General features: G+C 44.9%; 1 protein-coding gene across 7 annotated transcripts in view; it reads left to right on the top strand.

Moving 5' to 3' along the window:
* Positions 1-388: 388 nt before the first annotated feature.
* CFLAR (CASP8 and FADD like apoptosis regulator) overlaps positions 389-20,825 on the top strand; it is a 45,635-nt gene continuing 25,198 nt past the window's right edge. Inside the window, exons 1-4 of one of the 7 annotated variants that reach the window (XM_059168434.1) lie at positions 2,916-3,485; positions 6,120-6,184; positions 10,905-10,987; positions 18,526-19,034. In XM_059168434.1, coding sequence (XP_059024417.1) covers positions 18,754-19,034 — 281 coding nt within the window. In that variant the 5' untranslated portion in view covers positions 2,916-3,485; positions 6,120-6,184; positions 10,905-10,987; positions 18,526-18,753. The other 6 variants (XM_059168436.1, XM_059168433.1, XM_059168438.1 and 3 more) reach the window with 6 other exon arrangements.

The following is a 20,825-nucleotide window of genomic DNA, read 5'->3' as shown; positions in this document are numbered from 1 at the left end:
CCCACTTCAAGTGTCTGCCAGTGGGGTGCAGGATATGGGGACGTTTATTTGCACCTACATTTCCTTCCGGAAACTAGGTTCTTGGTTGAAGTGCTTTGTTCTTCTAGATTGCTAGGACATCTGTAAAGCGAGGGAGACTCTTGTCCAGTAGAATTGTGATCTCTATAAGTCAACTATTGGTTTTTCCTTTATTTATCTTCAGGGCAGCCAGGAGTCTGAGTAATGTCACATATATCCCATTTTGGGGAGGGGGTTGTAGGGTGTCGCCTTCTACGTTGTCCTCAGCTAGCCTTCTCCTCCCTCATCCGGTGGTGGGGGGCGATCTCTGGGCCTGACACCGTGAAGGGTAGGTCATCCAACATTTCTCAGTGTAAACCCGAAGTCTTAAATGAGAAAGGCCAAGGGAGGCGGGACTGGGCTAGAGGACGCCACGTCCTCTAGCAGGCTTAGGCTTTCAGTTTCCTTTTCCCCATCCTGCCGGGGATTTTTCAGGCGTCGCTGTCAGCGAAGCTTAAGAAGAGCCCCGCGGTGAGCACGACCGACCGGTATGTGCCCAGACTTGCCCCTTTGGCCCCCCCCCCCCCCAACCCTCCCCCGGTCCCAGAACCTTCGCTGAGGGGCCCTGGCGTCGCCTCCCCTGCCCCTCCCAGCTTCTCCTGCAGTAACTCTTCCCGGAACTGGCCTGGGGCGGGCCGGGCCAGGCCGGGGTTGGGGAGAAGTGGGCTTTCCAGGAGATGATGACTCAGTCCCTAGGGTCCTCATTTGCTGTTTGTGGGGCAGGGGCAGGGGCAGGTGGAGGGAGGGGCGGCCCTGGGACAGCCCTCCAGACAAACAGGCTCCCCCCACCCCAGATTTCAGGTGGGCCCCAGGAGGCCGCAGGCAGCCGGGATACTGTCCAGCGCGCCCCCGCGCACCGGGTTCTTCCGCAGCTCCGGAAGCCGTGTAAACTTTGCTTAAAATCACCCTGAGAGTTCCTGGGGCGCCCTCACTTCTGGGGCAAACTGTTCAAAGGTTCGGCAGTGGCCTTTCGAAAAGCTGATGAGAAGGAAGACTGTTGCTGCTCCACCGTGGTAGCTGGCCTGGCCTGCAATTTTTACTCTGCTGCGGCAGCCGGGCCAAAGAGTGCCGGGTTGTTTTGCACAGCAGTGAAACTTCTTTGCTAAAGTTTGGAATGACTGGTAAGAATTTTGTAAGGCCTTAACATAGACTCGTTCCAGCTCCCAGCCTTTCCCCTTCTTCAGAACAAACAAACAAAAAAACCTCAAAACCGAAACCGAAAAACTTGGGAAATGTTAAGTTAATTTCAAGATGTTCCCGCTTGATGGTGTCCGGATTTGGACAGGACATGTTCTTTTTAAACATTAACAGGGGAATGCCATAGAACAAAGGAGGTCTGTTTTTGTTTAGAGAACAGGAAGTGAGTAGGGCGTGGGTTAGTAAGGGCTCTAAAGCCCTCTCCAATTATTTTCATTTGTTGACTTTTGAAATTTATTTAGGCTATGAGACTTCAGTCCCAGTAGGGAGAGCGCTGTGTCGCGCATTTTGGACACGGACAAACCTGGATAATCTAAAACTAAGACTGGGCTCTGGTGGGCTTGACCTACTTTAGGTAAGGTATTTCAGAGAAGAGAGACAGAATTTTTGGTATTTTCCCTCTACTGGTTCCCCTAAATAATTTTACAAAAAATTTTTATTGGGGGCGCCTGGGTGGCTCAGTCCTTAAGCGTCTGCCTTTGGCTGAGGTCATGATCTCAGAGTCCTGGGAGAGTCTTGGGATCGAGCCCCGTATCCGGCTCCCTGCTCAGCGGAGAGCCTGCTTTTTTCTTCCTCTCCCACTCCCCCTGCTTGTGTTCCCTCTCTCGCTGTGTCTCTGTGTCAAATAAATAAAATCTTAAAAAAGTTACATTGGGAGAAAATTTGGCTTAACTCCAAAATTACAAAGGGGAAAAAAGAAAGAAAGAAAGAAAGAAAAGCCTGAGGACTGGAGGGGAATTTTGAATGTTTGCCATAGAGGAGTTTTCATGTTAACACCTTTCTTTTTTTTTTTTTTTTTAAAGATTTTATTTATTTATTTCACAGAGAGAGATCACAAGTAGATCACAAGTAGACAGAGAGGCAGAGAGGCAGGCAGAGAGAGAGAGAGAGAGAGAGGGAAGCAGGCTCCCTGCTGAGCAGAGAACCCGATGTGGGGCTCGATCCCAGGACCCCGAGATCATGACCTGAGCCGAAGGCAGCGGCTTAACCCACTGAGCCACCCAGGCACCCCATGTTAACACCTTTCTTAGAGCTTCTTGGATGGACGTCCTGATTAAAATGGCTTTTTCTAACGACTAAACGTTTTCTATTTTCTGTTTTTAACTGACATTTGCTCTTCTCTTTAACACTGTATTACTTACTAGCCTGGCACCCGCTTTCGAAGGTGAGTCTGCAGCGGTGGGGGGTCCCTTGTGGCCCGGGAGTCGCGCCCGCCCGCGGTGGGACTCGGGCGCCGGGGGCCCTGCTGGAAACCGCAGCGGAAATAGGTTTCGTGTCTGCGGCGAGCTGGAGTCGCGGCTTCGCCCGCAGCGCGGAGCTGGGGACGCGTTCGCAGCGCCCCCTCCTTCTCCGCCCGCAGCACGTAATTCCCCCGAGCTCCACCTGGTGCTTTGCTTACCCGAGGGAGAGTTTCGGGACTGTGGTGGGTGTACCCTTGCGGAGTTTTTTTTAGGTGCGGGGGTGGAGGGTTCTTAAGTCTTAAGTCTCCGGTGGGCTGCCTGGAGGAGGCTTCCGGGGCTTAGCAGGAGGAGCGTCCCGGAAGCCACCTGGAGCGTCCACCTGTTGATGGGTGCGACGCTGCCCTCCCGTTTCCGAAATACTCGCAACACTGGAAGTTTCCTGGAGCTGCAGGTCCCTCGCGGGTGGGTCTCGCTCCCGTCCCTGACCCAGCGGGAAGAGCCGGGGCTGCCCGGGCGTGAGTAGACTGTGAATCCTGTCCGCCTCTCTTCTCTCCACCTGCGCCCGGTGCTGCAGTCACCTGGGCTCCCGGGGTGTAAGGGCACTGGCCCCGATCCCCCTCCCCTCGCCGCCAGAAATGGATTGAGCCGCTTTTAGCCCTTCTTGCCCCCTGGGGGACTTGGCCCACAGCAGTCCCAAGTCGCCAGGGGTGTCATTTGTTCAATCTCAGGAATGGACTCCGTTTGATGATTTCTTCCCTGTAGGGCCGCCAAGGCTAATTAAACTCGTGCTTATGGAGGGGACTGCCTCCTTTCCTTTGATTCAGTCTAATCCTGCCAACATTTATTGAGTTCCTATGGGCCAGGCTGAGTTCTGGGTGCTGGGGACATAGAGATGCATCTGAAGTTGATTCCTTCCCCCAGAAGCCTGCAGAGTGGCTGGGGAAGATGAGCCAAGTTACTTCTGTGGGTAACTTAGATTCAAGGCAGCCTAGACAGGGGCCAGTGACGGCCAAGAATGAGAGGAAGACCACGATGGAGAAGTAATGACAGGTAACAAGCAGCGTATACTCATGCTCCTTTTTGCTTTCCTTACTATATACATCAGTGAGGTTAAGAAACTATCATTAGGGGGGCACCTGGGTGGCTCAGTGGGTTAAGCCTCTGCCTTTGGCTCAGTTCATGGTCTCAGAGTCCTGAGATCGAGCCCCACATCAGGCTCTCTGCTCAGCAGGGAGCCTGCTTTCCCCTCTCTGTCTCTCTGCCTACTTGTGATCTCTCTCTCTCTGTGTTAAATAAATAAAAAAAAAAAGAAAAAGAAACTATCATTACACAGGGTAATGCCCTGTGTCTCCTCTATGTTCAGCTCCACTTACTCTAGAAGACCTCAGTAACCCACAACCATATGTTCCCTTCCTCTCTACTTTCATACACTTGGTGGCTGTCATTACACTTACCATAAATAACACTCTGTATTGTAATGCTTTTCTTCAAAAAACTTTCCAGTTAAGTTGTAATATAATTATCTGTGTTAAAATATATGCCCCGTAAATAGAGAAAGCCCTTAGTCCCCCATTCCCTAAGATAATGGAAGGTTGAAGTTTAATGTTTTTTTTCCAGACATTTTATGCACACAAATACAGACTTTGAAATGTATTTTGTATGATGTTGTTTCTTCAGTTGCATCTCAGTTATGTTTATTTTTTCCTATTAACATCTCTTGTTTTCTTAGCTCGAATTTCACTCCCCTCTGGCGTTAGTATTTCTAATGAAAAATTTTTTTCCTAATGACCACTCTTCTTGTTTTTGAGAATGTGTGTATCCACAATTTACACTTAATTCATTTGCTTGTTTATATATTTCCAATGTTTTTTTCTCCCTCAGTTCTCCTTTGACCCCATGTACATATGAATATATGTATATATATATATATAATTTTCTTTCCAGATAAAACTGCTTCTTTCTCTGTTGGTCTCTGCTTTTAGCCACTTTGCCCTTATTTGGCCATTTAGGTTTTTGTGCAAAAAAGACCAACAGCTTCTTCATTGTTTTCCTCTTGTTCTGTACATTGGGTTGGGTGTCATCTTTGGTAATTCCGTGCTTATGAAAGAACGAAACTTCACCCATGGGATACCACTTTCATCTGTATATTCAAGATGGTTTGTTTCTTCTCCAGGTGGAGAAATTAACCCATTTTATTTACGTTAGTATCTATATACTTAATTTTTCAGTATAATTTTAAAAATTCCCTTGCAGCTACTTGCCCCAAGGTTTAAAATGTTCCTCCGGTTACTGTCTTCAGTCTGTCATCTGATTTTACAAGTAGGAACCAAAGCTTCCTCATCTACTTGATAAATTCTTGAGCTTTCTTTTCTTTCCTTTTTAAAAAATCTTTTGGATCTTCCCTTTAGCTTACTATATGTCTTTTGTTTGTTTTTGGTTTAGATTTTACTTGAAGCTCTCAAAAAGTATAGTTTTTAATATTAGTGATACTTGTTTTAAAGAGTAGACGCATGACAAATCTGGCTTGGATACTCTCTGGCAAATGAACCAAATTCCTTGCAAGAATGACCAAAGCTTGATTCAGAGTGGAGTAAAATAAATCAGTAATAAGTAAATCCCTTCATTCGCATGTACTGAGCACCTGCATTTACGGAGTCTATCTTTTTCAGCTGGATTGTCAACAGGAATGTCAAGGAGCCTAGAAAGAGGGAGTGGGAAGGAGATGAGAACAGTTAAATAGGTACCGAGATAGTGATGGGGCTGAGGCAAATGGGGAATTTTTATTTTCTTCTTTACTTTTCTCCATTCTCCAGATTGTCCTATAGCATGCAAGGAGTGCCTTAATAATGAGAAAAAAGGATGCTATATAGGAAGAATGGCAAGGGCTTTATATCTCCAATACTATGCACAACTCATGATTTTGAACAGGACTTTCTCCTAATGGGTCAACCTTGGAGAATCCATTGCATGAACTGAGCAAAAAGACTTGCTGGGTTGACTTTTTAGTTCAAACTCGTCTTGTATAAATGGACTTCAGTACAGAGAAATGTCTGCTAAATATTTTATTTTAGTGTGGCATAATGGATACTTTGGACAGATAGCGTTGTTTCTTGAGACCGTTAGGATTCTTTTGGTGAAAACCTTGAGGAGGATTGTGTATTTTCCTATTGTGGTTGCCTGGTGATAAAGATGACGTCACTACAAAGAACCCAGGCTAAGTCACAGCCCTCCTTTGCTCTACTTGGAACTAAGATCTGGTGTGTGAACTCCGGCTTTGCTGCAGCATTGAAACTCAGCTTCGCCTGTTGCTTTTTGTTGTTGAGGAAATTGAAACCTCAGATAAAGTGATAAATTCAGTAAATGTTTCATACTGTCCTATGCCCATTTCTCAGTCACATGAGTGAATATGTTGCTAGCTCATAGACAGTTAGTTGTGTCTTAAGCTTACACCATCTCATATAAGGTGTAATTCTTTAAATTTAGGCAATTTTGAGGCTATCTTGAGAGAATTATACTACGTGCAGAGGACTGGCCTAGAGGTTTGGCAAAAATGAAAATCCTGATGTGTAAATGTTAGAGTTTTATAAGTTTTGAGCCAAAGGTACAGTGAGCTAGACCTTATGTTAAAAGGCCAGGGTTTGTCTGCTGAGTTTGGCTTGAGATGTTGTATTTTGCTTTTTCAAGATGCGGTCCCGCCAGCTCTTAGGAAGCCCTTCATGGAGGGGCACCGGGCCTCTTACAGTTCCAGTGTAAGCCAGTCTTAAACAATAGCGTTGTTATCCTTCATGTTTGCAAAACCTTGCTTTCACAATCTGTTTCCTGGACCTACCAACCAGGTTCCTGGTATGATATGTATGCCAGCTCCTTCTTGCTTCATCCTAGCTTACGAAAGGATGAGTAGGTGTCACATGTGTGGGCCTGCTGGAGTTGTGTAATGAAGGCCAGGCTGTTCTTGGGACGGTGGGCTTGGCAGGCCTGACCAGGGCTCACCAACAGCCTGATGAAGGTGGGTGAGAACCTACCTGTTTCCAAGGACCTTACTCCCTATGACAGATACCCAACTAGAGTAAGATAAATGTCAGAAGAAAGTACAAACAGTGCTAGGAAGCAGTGGGAGATGACCCTAACTTAGGAAGAAGCAGCAGGAAATGACCCTGACTTAGGGATCAAGATAAGCCTAAGGAAGAGAAGCCTTGGAAGATGTGATAGAGTTTTGATGGACAGAGACTGGGAAGAGGGAAGGAGCTTTTCCAAGGGAGGCAAATACTTGAGCAAAGAGATTTGGACAGAAAAGCCCTGTCCAGAGAATTTTGAGATATCTATCTGTCATGAGTTAAATCACGAGTTGGGGAGAACTCTCAGGTCTTCTTGGGGGGATACTCCTAGGTACTTGGCTAGGTAGGAGAAGTTTGCCCTCGTGGAAATTTAACTTTGGTTAAGGTGGAATGGACCATGGGGCACCTGGCTGGCTCAGTCGATTAAGCTCAGTCCTGGCTCAGGTCACTATCCCAGGGTCATGGGATCAAGCCTTGTGTCGGGCTCCCTGCTTAACAGGGAGTCTGCTTCTTTCTCTCTCTACGTCTTCTCCTGCTCCTGTGCTCTCTCACTCTCAAATAGATAAATAAAGGCTTAAAAAAAAAAAAAAGATTGGGCGCCTAGGTGGCTCGGTTGGTTAAGCCTCTGTCTTCTGATTGGGTTGTGATCCCAGGATCCTCTAGGATTGAGTCCCGCATTGGGCTCCCTGCTCCTCAGGGAACCTGCTTCTCCCTCTGCCTCTCTGTGTCTCTCATGAGTAAATAAAATAAAATAAAATAAAATAAAATAAAATAAAATAAAAAAGATGGAGTGGGCCATTGCATTGAATGGCTTTACTTTTATTGACCTTGGTGATTCTGCTTATGTTTTTGTATCTAATTAAATGATTTATACTCTCCTCTCCGTCTAGATCTTTCTTGTTCTGTTCTTTCATTCCTCATTTTCTGTGCCATCTCTCTGCAACTGTTATGAACCAGGGACGTGACGGGAGGTGATGTTATGTTGGTATTTGTGGAAGTTTCCCTGAGAGTCATGGGACTGAGCCCCATTAAAGGACTTCATAAAAATATCTTTAAATTTGATGTCATTTTATGGGGCGCCTGGGTGGCTCAGTCGGCTAAGCCACTGCCTTTGGCTCAGGTCATGATCTTAGAGTCCCGGGATCGAGTCCCATGTTGGGCTCCCAGCTCTATGGGGAGTCTGCTTCTCCCTCTGACCTTCTCCCCTCTCATGCTCTCTCTCACTCCCTTTCTCATTCTCAAATAAATAAATAAAATCTCAAATTTGATGTCATTTTATAATTGAGATTATCTGTTGTTTGTGGGCAATTTGCTACAATTGAAATTGCATGCCTTGTGAAGCCAAATGATGTTTTAATGTCTATTTTTAGCTCCCAGTGCATAATAATGGTCAGTAACACCTCCAATCGGAAAGTGTTTATGGCTCCGCCTGGGTACAGGGTCATCTAGACTATGTTTGAGTAGGTTTCTGCAGCATTCCAGAAATCAGGAGCCACTGGATGATCTATTATTTATAGACTGATAATTTATATCTGTGTGTGTGGTTGGGGGGTGTTATGCCAAATGTCATTTCATGTACCCTTTTAGGTTTAAAATGCCTCACTCAGGTGGAAGAGGAAAGATGGGTTCATTCTAGTAGCTGCTTGAATCGTTACACGCACGGCCCATCTCCACTGATTCTGTACATGCGTGGAGGAGGAAGGCGGCTTTTCTTAGGTTCAGGATGACTTCATGGAATTCCCGTGAGACAGCCACATCATCTTTTGCCCAGGATCACTTAACCCCTTCTCTCTGATCCTTTCAGAGTCACCTGGGCAACTCTCTGAGGGACTTGATCTTCGTGTTTCAGTGGGAATCTCCAGACACCTGAAAGTTCTGGCTTTGCCTGATGCTTCCTGCAGCTGGCGAGGCAGGCTGTCCTCCATCACCCCGAGTTTGGTGGTGTCCTGGAAAGTTACATTTGCTTTCATGCTGTGGCCTTGCTTGTTTTCCTGCCACCCCGTGACTTTGTTTCAGGTAGAGAAGCAACACAAAGAATGGGCGGTTCAGTATATCTTTGAGTAGTTGAGGTGTGTCGGGAACCAGTCATGCTGGTGGCTGTGTTGCTGATTACAGAGACTGTCGTGTGCTTTGGATACCAGATGGTTTGGAGGAAAAGTTGACATTGTGTGAGAAAGACTGAGAAACCCGACTTCGGTCAATCACATTTTACTGTCACCTGTTGGGGCCGATGCCCACTCCCAGGGAGGTATGGCCATCATGCTGTGATGATACAAAGAAGTTACTGGTCAAGTCTGTGTAGACTCTTCCCAGGGAAGCTTTACACAGTAGGAGATGCTTCAGCTGGCCCTAAAAGCTGAGAAGGGTTTTTCTGGACAGGTAAGTGGAAGAGGGTAGTCCCAGCAAAGGCAGAGAGGCACGGGAAAGAACTCTGGATTGAGGTTAGGTTGAAACTAAATGTGCAAAGTGTGTGTGTTGTGTGTGTGTGTGTTTTAAAAGATTTTATTTATTTATTTGACAGACAGAGATCACAAGTAGGCAGAGAGGCAGGCAGAGAGAGAGAGGAGGAAACAGGCTCCCCGCTGAGCAGAGAGCCCAATGAGGGGCTCGATCCCAGGACTCTGAGACCATGACCTGAGCCAAAGGCAGAGGCTTTAACCCACTGAGCCACCCAGGTGCTCCTGCAAAGACCACGAGAGGCTTGAATGCAAAGAAAATTGGAACCTGCAACGGGAGATGAGAAATCACTGCAAGGTTTGCATTAGGAAGATGGCTTAGTTCAAGTATGGACTTCAGAAAGTTCATTCTGATAGAAGATTGATTTGGAAGGGATGAGACCATAGGCAGGAAAAACAGAAGGGCCAGGAGAAAAGTCTGGGTGAGAGATAGATGTTAGGGTTAACATCTATCTCTCACCCAGACTTTTCTCACCCAGACACCCTCATTTAGGGAACAGGTTCAGAAGGAGGGTGCTGAGGAGTCAGAGAAGGTTAGGGACGGACTGCATAGGATATGGTAGTGTGAGGTGAGCCAAAGGAGTTTCCAGTAGTGATTAATCAGCAGCATCCGAAGATAGAGTGCCTAGGTAAAAGAGAATTGCCAAGTGACTTGGATGAGGCCGCTAGATCACCAAGTCCCCTTGCAAGAGCCCTGTCGTCAGGACTGGGACACCAGGGTGAGCAGAGTGAGGCACTCAACTTAGGCACAACATTTAAGGGGGTGCTCAACTCAGTCATCAGGACAAATAATACTTTAGTGCAATATTTTGGGAAAAAAATGACATTCATGCAAAAAATTCACAATAAACGAACTATCAAAATTTAAAAGAGACCTAGCATCAGTTTACAGATTTTTCTTTGGCCTCAGTTCCAGTATGGCTGCAGACTGAGTGTCGTTTTGTAAGGGATATGGTGAGAGGGAGGACACAGTAAGGGCATATTGAGTGAATCAGAATTGTAAGAGTTGAGGCACTGAGTGCAGACTCCCTTCGTGAGGGTCCAGCTTTATGTAAAGCGAAATAAAGTGAAAGGGTGGTTGGCCTCGGGATCTCAGGCTTAAGGTTTTTTATTTTTTTTTCCTTTTTTTCATTTTATTTCTCTTTTTAAGAGAAGAGAGACTTGGACATGTTGATAAGCTGGAGGTAGAGAGGGGTTGATGGAAGAGTACTTGTAGGGGCTCATGGAGACAGGAGGGCAAAGGGAGAAGGGATGGTCCTGGCAAGGCGAGGAGCAGCAGGTGCCGGCCCCACGGTAGGAAGGTGCGAGATCGTGGGAACTTGCTTCTGATAAATGGCAAGTTCAACCCATGAGAAATGGCCCCAGTCAGGTACACGAAAGCCGTGAAGGTTGGAGTGGTCAGGCAGAGATGGGAAGGAGCTGACCAAGGTCCTGTAAAAGCCATTGTGGAGCAGTAATAAGGGGCTGGCTCAGCTTGAAGGCCACCAGTGTTTGGTGTGATCTTCCTCCCTCTTCGCAGCATGACTTGCTACTCTCAGTGTATGAGTGGCGGAGGCTCACCATCCAGAGGTGGGATGCTGGGGTGGCCAACCATCCTGAGACTCCTGGGACCGAGGAATGTCCTGAGAACACGGACAGGGCTTCTGGCATGCCAGGACAAGTCCTGTACTGGAGGTGTTTGCAGAGTTGGTGGTCAGGAGGCAAAGGGCAAGACCACTGCATACACTGGCCAGAGAGAGTTCCCACGTGCTCTAGGTCCAGTCTGGCGTGAAAAGGAAGTGAGGTCATTATCTGGTAGCAACTTGTGAAACTCCGTTTATTCATTGATTCATTCAACAAATACTCATGAAATGCCAGCTATGAGTCAGGCCCTGGAGTCCATGCACAGGAATTGCGTAGATTATCCTTCGGTGGTTAAGGTCAGCCGGTGCTCAGGACTTGTTCTCATCTCTGTCTAGAGGATGGAAAGATACAAACTGCGTTTCCTAGACTCCTTTGCAGCTGGCATGTGACCTAAGTTCTGCCAACTACGTGCACTCAGGTAAGATTTGTACACAGAAGTGGGTAGAGGCCAAGAGCTGACTGCTTTTCTTAGTTTCTCTGTTGAAACATATGATGGCGGTGAGGTAGGGATTTGGGCAGCGGTGTTCCGGTGTCCAGTCACCAGCTTTGGAGATGTTGGAAGCAGGTGGGATGGTCGACTGCTCTCTGATCTCTGGGTCGCTTTATGCAGGTGAGCCCAGCACTCACAGTGCTCTTCCCATTGCCCTGGCTGAGATGAGATCTTTTGGGGTGCTGTAGGAGCTTTTCTCAGAAGCCCAGGCAAGAACACTTTCTACCCAGCCCTTGGAACAGTTTTGTAGGCATCCATATTAAATTTATTTCTGTTGAAAATACCTGGAGTGCTTTCTGTTTCTAGAACCTGACGTGGCTCCTTTATTAGACAGTGTCATAGATATTAACACTGATGACATTGTCTTTGTTTGGTGTTAAATAGCAACTGTTCCATGACTTCTACTTGAGAAATGAAACTAGAACTGGTCTTGGGTTTAGTTGCTTTGCCTGTGAAGATTGGGGAGTTTGAAGCACTGTGGAGAGTTTGTGTGGGTGTGGAAAAGAAGAAGGAGACAATTATCAAACTAGAATTTTCCAGTGAGGGCAGGAAAGGGGGATTGCTTACAAACTTTCGAAAACCTACCCAGATGCCAGTTTTCTCTGGTGAGGGAAGGTGAACTGCTTAAAGCAGCAGAGTGAAACACAACTGGCAGAATATTGATCAGTCAAGAGGACTGGGTATTTGAAAGCAAGAAAGAAAAAGAGTTGGGCTTGGATTACCCCTTTGTCCTTCAGCGGAGGGAGGTGAAGCAAGTGACTTCTGAGGAGGTGAATGGAGTGCGGAGCTGGGCAGCTCAGGGAGGGGGTGCTGGGAAGCGGCAGACACCCTCTTTTCTCAGAACGTCTAAAGAACTCTTTCTACCTGCCACCCCCTGCTAACCCACTCTGCCCCATCAAAATCTGATGTGTTCTTTAGGAGGATAACTTGGGGATGCCTCTAAGCTTTCTTGGACATGCTCTGCCTCTCCTCTTCTCCCACATGCTTGCATTTTCTTTATACACTACTTGTTAACTGAACTGGTGAAGGCTGGGTGTGGAAGAGACAAGTTAAATTTAGTTTGAAAACCTATAGAGTGGGGTGTCTGGGTGGCTCAGTTGGTTAAGCGTCTGCCCTTGGCTCATGTCATGACCCTGGAATCTTGGGTTCAAGCCCCATGTCTGGCTTCCTGCTTATCAGAAACTCTGCTTCTTCCTCTCCTTTTGCCCCTCCTTGCTTGTATTCTCTCTCTCTCAAATAAATAAAATGTTTTAAAAAGAAAATAAAAAGGGGGCACCTGGGTGGCTCAGTGGGTTAAAGCCTCTGCCTTTGGCTCAGGTCATGATCCCAGGGTCCTGAGATCAAGCCCCGCATGGGGCTCTCTGCTCAGTGGGGAGCCTGTTTCCCTCTCTCTCTGTCTGCCTCTCTGCCTACTTGTGATCTCTCTCTGTCAAATAAATAAAAATTTTAAAAATCTTAAAAAAAAAAAAAAAGAAAGAAAAAGGATGGGGCGCTTGGGTTGCTCAATGGGTTAAAGCCTCTGCCTTCTGCTTGGGCCATGATTCCAGGGTCCTGGGATCGAGCCCCACAGCAGGGAGCCTGCTTCCTCCTCTCTCTCTGCGTGACTCTCTGCCTACTTGTGATCTCTGTCTGTCAAATAAATAAAATCTTAAAAAAAAGAAAAGAAAAGAAAAAGGAAATGACAAGGTTCCTCTTTGGTTTATTATTGTTTTCTTTAAAAATATTTTATTCATTTATTTGACAGACACAGATCACAAGGAGGCAGAGAGAGAGGAAGAAGCAGGCTCCCCGCTGAGCAGAGAGCCTGATGCAGGGCTCGATCCCCGGACCCTGGGATCATACCCTGAGCTGAAGGCAGAGGCTTAACCCACTGAGCCACCCAGGAGCCCCTATTATTGTTTTCAAATTTTATTGTACTGTGGTCAGAGTGTGTGGTATGAGGTACATTTATTTTGACAGTTATATACCTATTTCTCAGCTTATAAAGTAAGATGTTACAAATTCAGTTATTTCCCCTGTGCATTTTTATCTAGTCATATTCTCTTCATCCTATAATGGAAACCACTTTTCTGAATTCAGTATTTATTATTACTATGTATGTTTTCATATTTTTAACACACACACACATACACACTGCTAAACAATATAGTTATTATTTTTCACATTTAGGATTTTAATGCAAATTAGTCATGGTATGTACGCTTTAGCAACTTGCTTTCTGCTTCAGAAAAATATTTGTTTTGTTTTGTGTTTGTGAGATTCATGTAGTTCTAGTTCATTCATTTTTCAGGGATGTATAGTGTTTCATTAAAGACTGTAACATTTTATTATCTTTATCAGATAATTGTCCAGTTGTTCTTCAAAGTAGCTGTACTGATTTATGATTCCTCCAGTAACATTGGAGAGTTTATATTTCTCTGACATTTGGTTACAGATACTAGCATTTAACTGATGTGAAATAATACCTCATTATAGTTTAAATTTGCATTTCTCTGACTACTCTTATGGTTCAAACATCTTTTCATATCGTTAGTAGCTATTTGGGTTTTTTCTTCTGGGAAGTGCCTGTTGCCAGTTTTCCCTTTGGGTTGCTTGTCTTATACTCATTGATTTGCAGAAATTGTTTGTTTGTTTGTTTGTTTCTTTCTTTCTCTCTATCACTCCTTCCTTCCTTTCTTTCTGATTTTATTTTTAAGTAATCGCTACGCCCAGTGAGAGGCTCGAACCCACAGCCCTGGATTAAGAGCTACATGCTCTATTGACTGAGCCTGCTGGGTGCCCCTGCAGAAATGCTGTCTCTATTCTGGATACAAATTTTTTGTTAAGTAAATAGGATGCATTTGTCTTCTCTGTCTGTGCTTAATCTCTCTCTCTCTCTCTCTCTTTTTTTTTTTTTAAGATTTATTTATTTATTTGACAGAGATCACAAGTAGGCAGAGAGGCAGGCAGAGACAGAGAGAGGGGGAAGCAGGCTCCTGCTGAGCAGAGAGCCCAATGTGGGGCTCGATCCTAGGACCCTGAGATCATGACCTGAGCTGAAGACAGAGCCTTAACCCACTGAGCCACCCAGGCACCCCTTAATCTCTTTCATTTTTAAAAGGATGCCTACTTTTTACGTCTTACGAAATCTTTTTGTAATTGGAGGTTATAGAATTTCATTTAGACTTTCATATCCAGAGCTTTAGTACAAGTGGAATTGACTTATAAATAATGTGAGGAAAGGACCCCTATTTCCCCCCTATATGTATTGAATAAGCAGTTGTCCCAGCACCATTTCTGAATGTCAGTGTCCTTTCTCTGTTGATTGGCAGGACCCCCTCAGTCCTCGGTGTGTGGACTGATTTCTGAGTTCTCACCTGTGTATTGGCTGCTATATTATGTATGCCAGTACCATATTATGTTTGTATAAAACCTTCATGTCTGGTAAGGCAATTTCCTCCAACTGGTGGTTCTTAAAACTTGTATTGGCGGAGCGCCTGGGGGGCTCAGTGGGTTAAAGCCTTTGCCTTCCCTGGGATCGAGCCCCACATCGGGCTCTCTGCTCAGCGGGGAGCCTGCTTCCCTTCCTCTCTCTCTGCCTGCTTGTGATCTCTGTCAAATAAATAAATAAAATCTTAAAAAACACCCAAATCTTGTATTGGCTATTTTGAACCTTCTCCTCCTCTTTCACCTAGGTTTGAAATCAGCTTGCCACAGTCCATGGCAAATTATTTTTAAGTTTTTGATTGGACTTCTAGTAAATTTATAAATTCATGTGAGTGTCTATTACAGCAAGTTTTTTCAGATTATCTAGCACAGGGTTTCTTAATCTTGGCACTCTTGGTGTCTGCGCTTGGATGATTCTTTGTTGTGGAGGATGTACATTTGAAGGATGTTCAGCACCATCCCTGGCCTGATGACCAAAAATGTGTCACGTCATTATCAGATGTCCCCTGATGGACAGAACTGCCATGGATCCAGAAATATTGATTTGGCCTGTTGCAGAAATTTTCCTTATTTTCTGGAAAGTTTTCATATTTATTTAAATTCTTTCAGATGTAGGTTCCTCAGATGGGAATTTATTTGTGTTGTCTACTGCCATGGTGATTTTTATTTTGGGGCATGACACGTTTTTAAGCATGAACTTGCCTCCTGTGGAATGGATGTCTTCTGTGCCCTGGGTTATGAAGGCAGCCTTGTGGGGTGGTTTTGAGTTTGCCTCTGAAGGTCTTACAGGCTTCCCTAGTTTGAGAGTGATTTTTATGTTAATGTCTTGGTTTGGGATTGAAAGAAACCCCAACACAGTAGTGATTCCTTGGACCCTGACTCTCCTTCTCCCTTCCAATCCCCCCTTTCTCAAGTGCCTGCCACCCTTAGCTATAAGTAACCGCCTTGACAGCTCCCTGACATGGATATTGGTCTTTGCCTGGAGGTTGGACTGACTCAGCACGGGATCTGTAGTTTTCCTTTTCATATTTTTTCTGAATATGCCAGATGCTACCACTGAGTAATTTGGACTTTGCTGCCAAACTATACCTCCATTAGTACAGAGGAAGACAGCATGCCAGTTCTCTTGCTGAGTGTGCGTGACTGGCAGAAAGTCCTGGTATAATGGTTGGAGGGAACAAACGGAGCAGATGATTTTTTCTTTTTTTGAGCAGATAATATTTTTAAAAAATGATTATCTAATGTTGTTAACTTCTTGACGGCATTGTTCTATCATTGATGACTATGAATCACCAAAGTTGGCAACTCTTTTTAAAAATAGGGAATTAGGGGGCGCCTGGGTGGCTCAGTGGGTTAAAGCCTCTGCCTTCGGCTCAGGTCATGATCCCAGAGCCCTGGGATCCAGCCCCGCATCGGGCTCTCTGCTCAGCAGGGAGCCTGCTTCCCTCTCTCTCTGCTTGCCTCTCTGCCTGCTTGTGATCTCTTTCTGTCAAATAAATAAATAAAATCTTTAAAAAAAATAGGTAATTAGGGGTGCTTGGGTGACTCAGTTGGTTAAGTGTCTGCCTTCTGCTCAGGTCATGATCCCCGTGTCCTGGGATCGAGTCCCACTGTAGGGAGATAGGCTCCCTGTTCAGCGGGGAGTCTGCTTCTCCCTTGTCCCTCTACTCCTCCCCCCTGCTTGTGCTCTCTCTCTCTCAAATAAAAAAATAAAATCTTTAAAAAAATAAATAAAAATAAGGAATTGAACACTTGATTTCTCTTTGGTTCTTTTTCAGATAAGTCTTGTGAATTTGGATAATGTCTCATTTATTCCTCTTGTGTTTAATGACCTCTTACTTATTTTATACCTTCTGGTGGGTATGAATATTTTATAGATGGATTTATAATGACTACTAATAGAATTGTGACTTGTGGTCAATAGAATAAGTACTTGACTTCCTTCCATGGAAATAGTTTATATTATCGTTAGCCTGTGAATAAAGTATGAACGTAGGGTCTCTAGAATGCATAAAGTTGTTACTAAGTTTTCAGATTAAAAAAAAAAATAAAAGTAGTCTGAGGGCCACTTTTTCTACTTTCATTGAGCAGTCATTTAGTAAATTCCATTTCTCTCCAGTTACTCATAACGGCTGTATAGACGTGAGGTTTGGATGAGTGGGCATGGGATTGGCAAAGACACACCAATACTGATTAGCAAGTAGACATAAGGTAAAATGTCTGTTTTTATTAAGAACTCACCCATTTAACCTGATTGTGGGAAGGCCAACGTGAAAGACATAAATGAATGATCTACTTTATTTATTAAGATTTTATTTATTTATTTAATTGACAAGAGACACAGCAAGAGAAACACAAGCTGGGGGACTGAGAGAGGGAGAAGCAGGCTTCCCTCTGAGTGGGGAACCTGATTCAGGGACTCGATCCCAGGACCCGGGGATCATGACCTGAGTTGAAGGCAGATGCTTAACACCTGAGCCACCCAGGTGACCCAGATGGTCTACTTTAAAATAAAATATTTTAAATTTTTGAAAAGTAAAATAAAATTTAAAATAAATTTGATTTTGTTACTTTCAGACACTAAAATACTCATTAATATTTTCATTGATGGGGAACTGTGGATCTCTAGGAAAGTTGTGTTTATTCTAAGAATCTATTTAGTCTTTTTATCTTTGACAGCAAGAACTACTTAATGTTCCATATACCACTTTTTGCTTTGACTGCCAGGAAACTCAGGGACAAATTAACAGTCTGCTAACATTTGTTTAGGCCTTTCTGGCCTGCATATTTGCTTTGTCTTCTCTATCTTTCCACCCCATTTTGACTTTCTAACCTAATGATTTTTTTAGCCTAATCTTTTCCCCTCATCTCATAGAAAAATTTTCTTATATTTAGTGTTGCTATTACAAGATGCCTCAAGTCTATTGTGGATTGGAATTGTGCATAAATAAATTAAAAAACTTCAGTATTCTTTTCATTAAATATAGTTCATAAATAAGTGTATGAGCTATGTACAAGTGTACATAAATACACTTGTACACAAATAAATATGTAGTAACAGCAACTTACAGTGGGGTTCTGTTTGCAATAATAATAATAATTATTATTATTTTTTGCTAAGATAAACTTTTAACCTTAAATATTCTCTAGTAGAAATAGACAAGATACTCTCTCAGAGCACAAGAGATTATTTAACCTAAAATATAGCAATGAAAATTTATTATTTATTTATTGCTATGAAACTTTAAACCGCGGCTGCCATTTGCAAGGTAAATTTTGAAAAAGAACAGGTTGAGCTTCAATGGAACAATTAAGAATACATCTATGGCATTACCTCCCATTGCTCCCACCCAAGTCCAGCCCCAGGGAGCGAGAACCTTCCCCAGAGTTTCCATTCTACTTCCTTCTTCCACTAATACCATCAGGAACTCCTGTGATAATTGCTGGCCGGAAGCGCTGTTTGAGAGTGAGGGGCCTCTGCCGCTTCCGGGGGCTCAGGGTCTGAAGCCATGATCAAACCTTGACAAGGGCCTTCGTTCAGCTAAAGGGGCCCCGTCCAGTGAGCATTCCCGATGAAGCTGTGAAAATGACCCTGGACTCTGCAGAGATTCTTTCTGCTCAGGAGGAGTTTCAGAGCAGGAGACCGGGAGAGGAGGGTGGAGTAGTTCTGATCCCCTGTAGAAGGTCTCTTGTCAAGACTCCTATTTGTTCAAACCTACTTCAGTTGAGAGTTAACCCTGTGACACCAGTTTTTCTAGTTGCTTGAGCCGCTTAGTCACTGGGCTTTTTCTTCTTCCTCCTCCCACCAAGATTATTCATATACCATTTAGTGATGAACCACTCTCATTTGTGATTTTCGTCGTACCGTGTTTGACATTCTCATAAATTCTGATAAAGCCTGTGGGATTTTTGGAGGATAATCTGTTTCTGGTTTCACTTCCTCTAAAATTTAGGTTATCTTCTTTGTCTGGCTTGGTGTTTCAATCAGTTGCTTCTGTTTACCTTAAATAGACATTAACAAGGTCTATCTAATCTGCTAGGTTAGAGAGACCAGGACCAAGAACCTCTACCTTGAATTGGAGAATTGGAGACAGAAGTTACTTTGTTGCGAGGACGTAAAAGATTGCCTTTCAACCACAGAACTCCATTGGAAAGGGTTTTGGAAGACATGAAGAAAACCATCAGAAACGAAGTCAGCAGCCTCATGGCCTCTTACTGACTAGAGTGGAGTTTTATTTTGGCAGTTTTTTGGAACGACGCTGTGCACGATGTCTACTGAGGTCATCCATCAGGTTGAGGAGGCCCTTGATGAGGACGAGAAGAAAGTGCTGCTTTTTTTGTGTCGGGACGTGGCTGCCGATGTTGCTCCGCTTAATGTCAGGGACCTTCTGGATATTTTAAGTGAGCGAGGAGTGCTGTCTGCCATGGGCTTGGCTGAGCTGCTCTACAGAGTGAGGCGGTTTGACCTGCTCAAGCGGATCTTCAAGATGGACAGAAGGGCAGTGGAGGCCCACCTGCTCAGGCACCCTGGCCTTATTTCAGACTACAGGTAACTGATGGGCAATTCCCAGGCTGGACCTGGTGAGAGGGAGTGAGGTGGTCCCGGCTTACGAACAAGAGGAATGAGGACCGTAAGAAAATGCAGGGATTGTCACCTCCTTGACCCATAGATTCAACTGCCTTATAATGTTACTTCATTCCTTTGAAATCTTCAAATTCTTAGACCACGTTTGCTTGAAGTAATTGGGTAGAAGCTCATAAAGAAAGTGGAAGGGCTGGGTAGCATGTGTTTGCTTGATGGATAGAACGAGAGAGAAGAACGACTCAGATAGTAATTCTTGCCGTCCCCTGAACGTGCGATCTGCATTGGTCTTTCCTAGGTTATTTTCTGTGATGTCAGACTGGCAGATTCTGAGAAAGGAAATAACAAGTCTGACAGTGATCTTCCTGACCTTTGTAGAGCTCTGTGACCTCCTCCTGAGTCCGCTTTGGTCTTTCCCCTGCTGAAGTAGTTAGTGGGGTGGGCTCCCTTTCTGTGAGTTCCTCTGAGGTCCTTGCCCCCTGACGCTCAGCGGACCAGGGGTGCAGGACGAGCATCCTCCCCCCCCCCCCCATTAACCAGCTGTAGGCCTCCTTCAGTTCTGAGAGGAGTGGTCCCAGGAGTCCTCTTTACTTTAGTTTTTCCCCCTCCTGTTTACCTTCCACTCTCTTGGGAGGTTCAGAGGAGCACAGAAGCCACAAGAAAGGCTGCATTTCTGGAGAAAGGAAGATACCCTGTAACCTTAAATTAACGGTTCCTTTTCCTCCAGACCACCAGCCTTCAGTTGTACCAATGTACACATTATTTGGAGAAGATGTGTATTACCAAGAACTCTATTAAGGAGAGCTGAAAGCGGTCTAGGCCTTGGGAAGTGTCTGCAGCTTGAGGTCTAGAGGCCTGCTTCAAGTCCCAATGACAGACCACATGGGCTGAGCCTGCCACTGACATTGGTTGGGTCTTCCTTTTCCCACTTGTAAAGCAAAAAAAAAAAAAAAAAAAAAAAAGACGCAACCCGATTTCACAAGTTTGTTGGTGGAGATCAGTTGTACTAATGGAGTTCGTGAAGTACTTCTAGAACTATGCAGCCCCCTCCAGATGCACATGTTCAGTATTACTGCTCTGGTTAGTCTTCCTTGTCTTCTCCTCTTCAACAATCATACGACATCTGTGATGCTCTTGACACGTTTTCGGAGGCACTGGGTTTCAGTGAACAAGTTAGGGCACTCTCCGTTTCCTGTCTCCTTGCTATGGTGAGTATGGACAGTTCTCAGAGCCTTTGGGTGGAGAGATTGGGCATTGGGATGCTAGATTCATCGATGCATCTGTTCAGTGGCCTTTCTTTTGGGTCAACACATGCCAGGTGTTTGGTAAGCGCTAGAGCCATATGGACAAAGCATCTTCTATCGTCAAGAATTTAAGAGCGTGGGGAACCTGGGTGGCTCAGTGGGTTAAGCCTCTGCCTTTGGCTCAGGTCATGATCTCAGAGTCCTGGGATCAAGCCCCACATCGGGCTCTCTGCTCAGCAGGGGCCTGCTTCCCCCTCCCCCTCTGCCTGCTTCTCTGCCTACTTGTGATCTCTCTCTCTCTCTCTGTCAAATAAATAAATAAAATCTTAAAAAAAAAAAAAAGAATTTGAAAGTATAATGGGGAAAACAGCCTTCTGAAGCAATGAGAACCATGTCAAGGCAATAATGCCAACCACAGGGTGTCCTGGGAGCTCAGACGAAGAGTGATGGTGGCTCCCCCCAGCGCAGAGGTGACTGACTCAGGAGGAGCTCTCTAGACCAAGACACCTATGGT

This window comes from Mustela lutreola, chromosome 3 (genome assembly GCF_030435805.1).
Source record: "Mustela lutreola isolate mMusLut2 chromosome 3, mMusLut2.pri, whole genome shotgun sequence".
Classification (NCBI taxonomy): domain Eukaryota; kingdom Metazoa; phylum Chordata; class Mammalia; order Carnivora; family Mustelidae; genus Mustela; species Mustela lutreola.
Note: the sequence above shows the minus strand (reverse complement) of the source record. Positions and strands in the feature narration are given on the sequence as shown.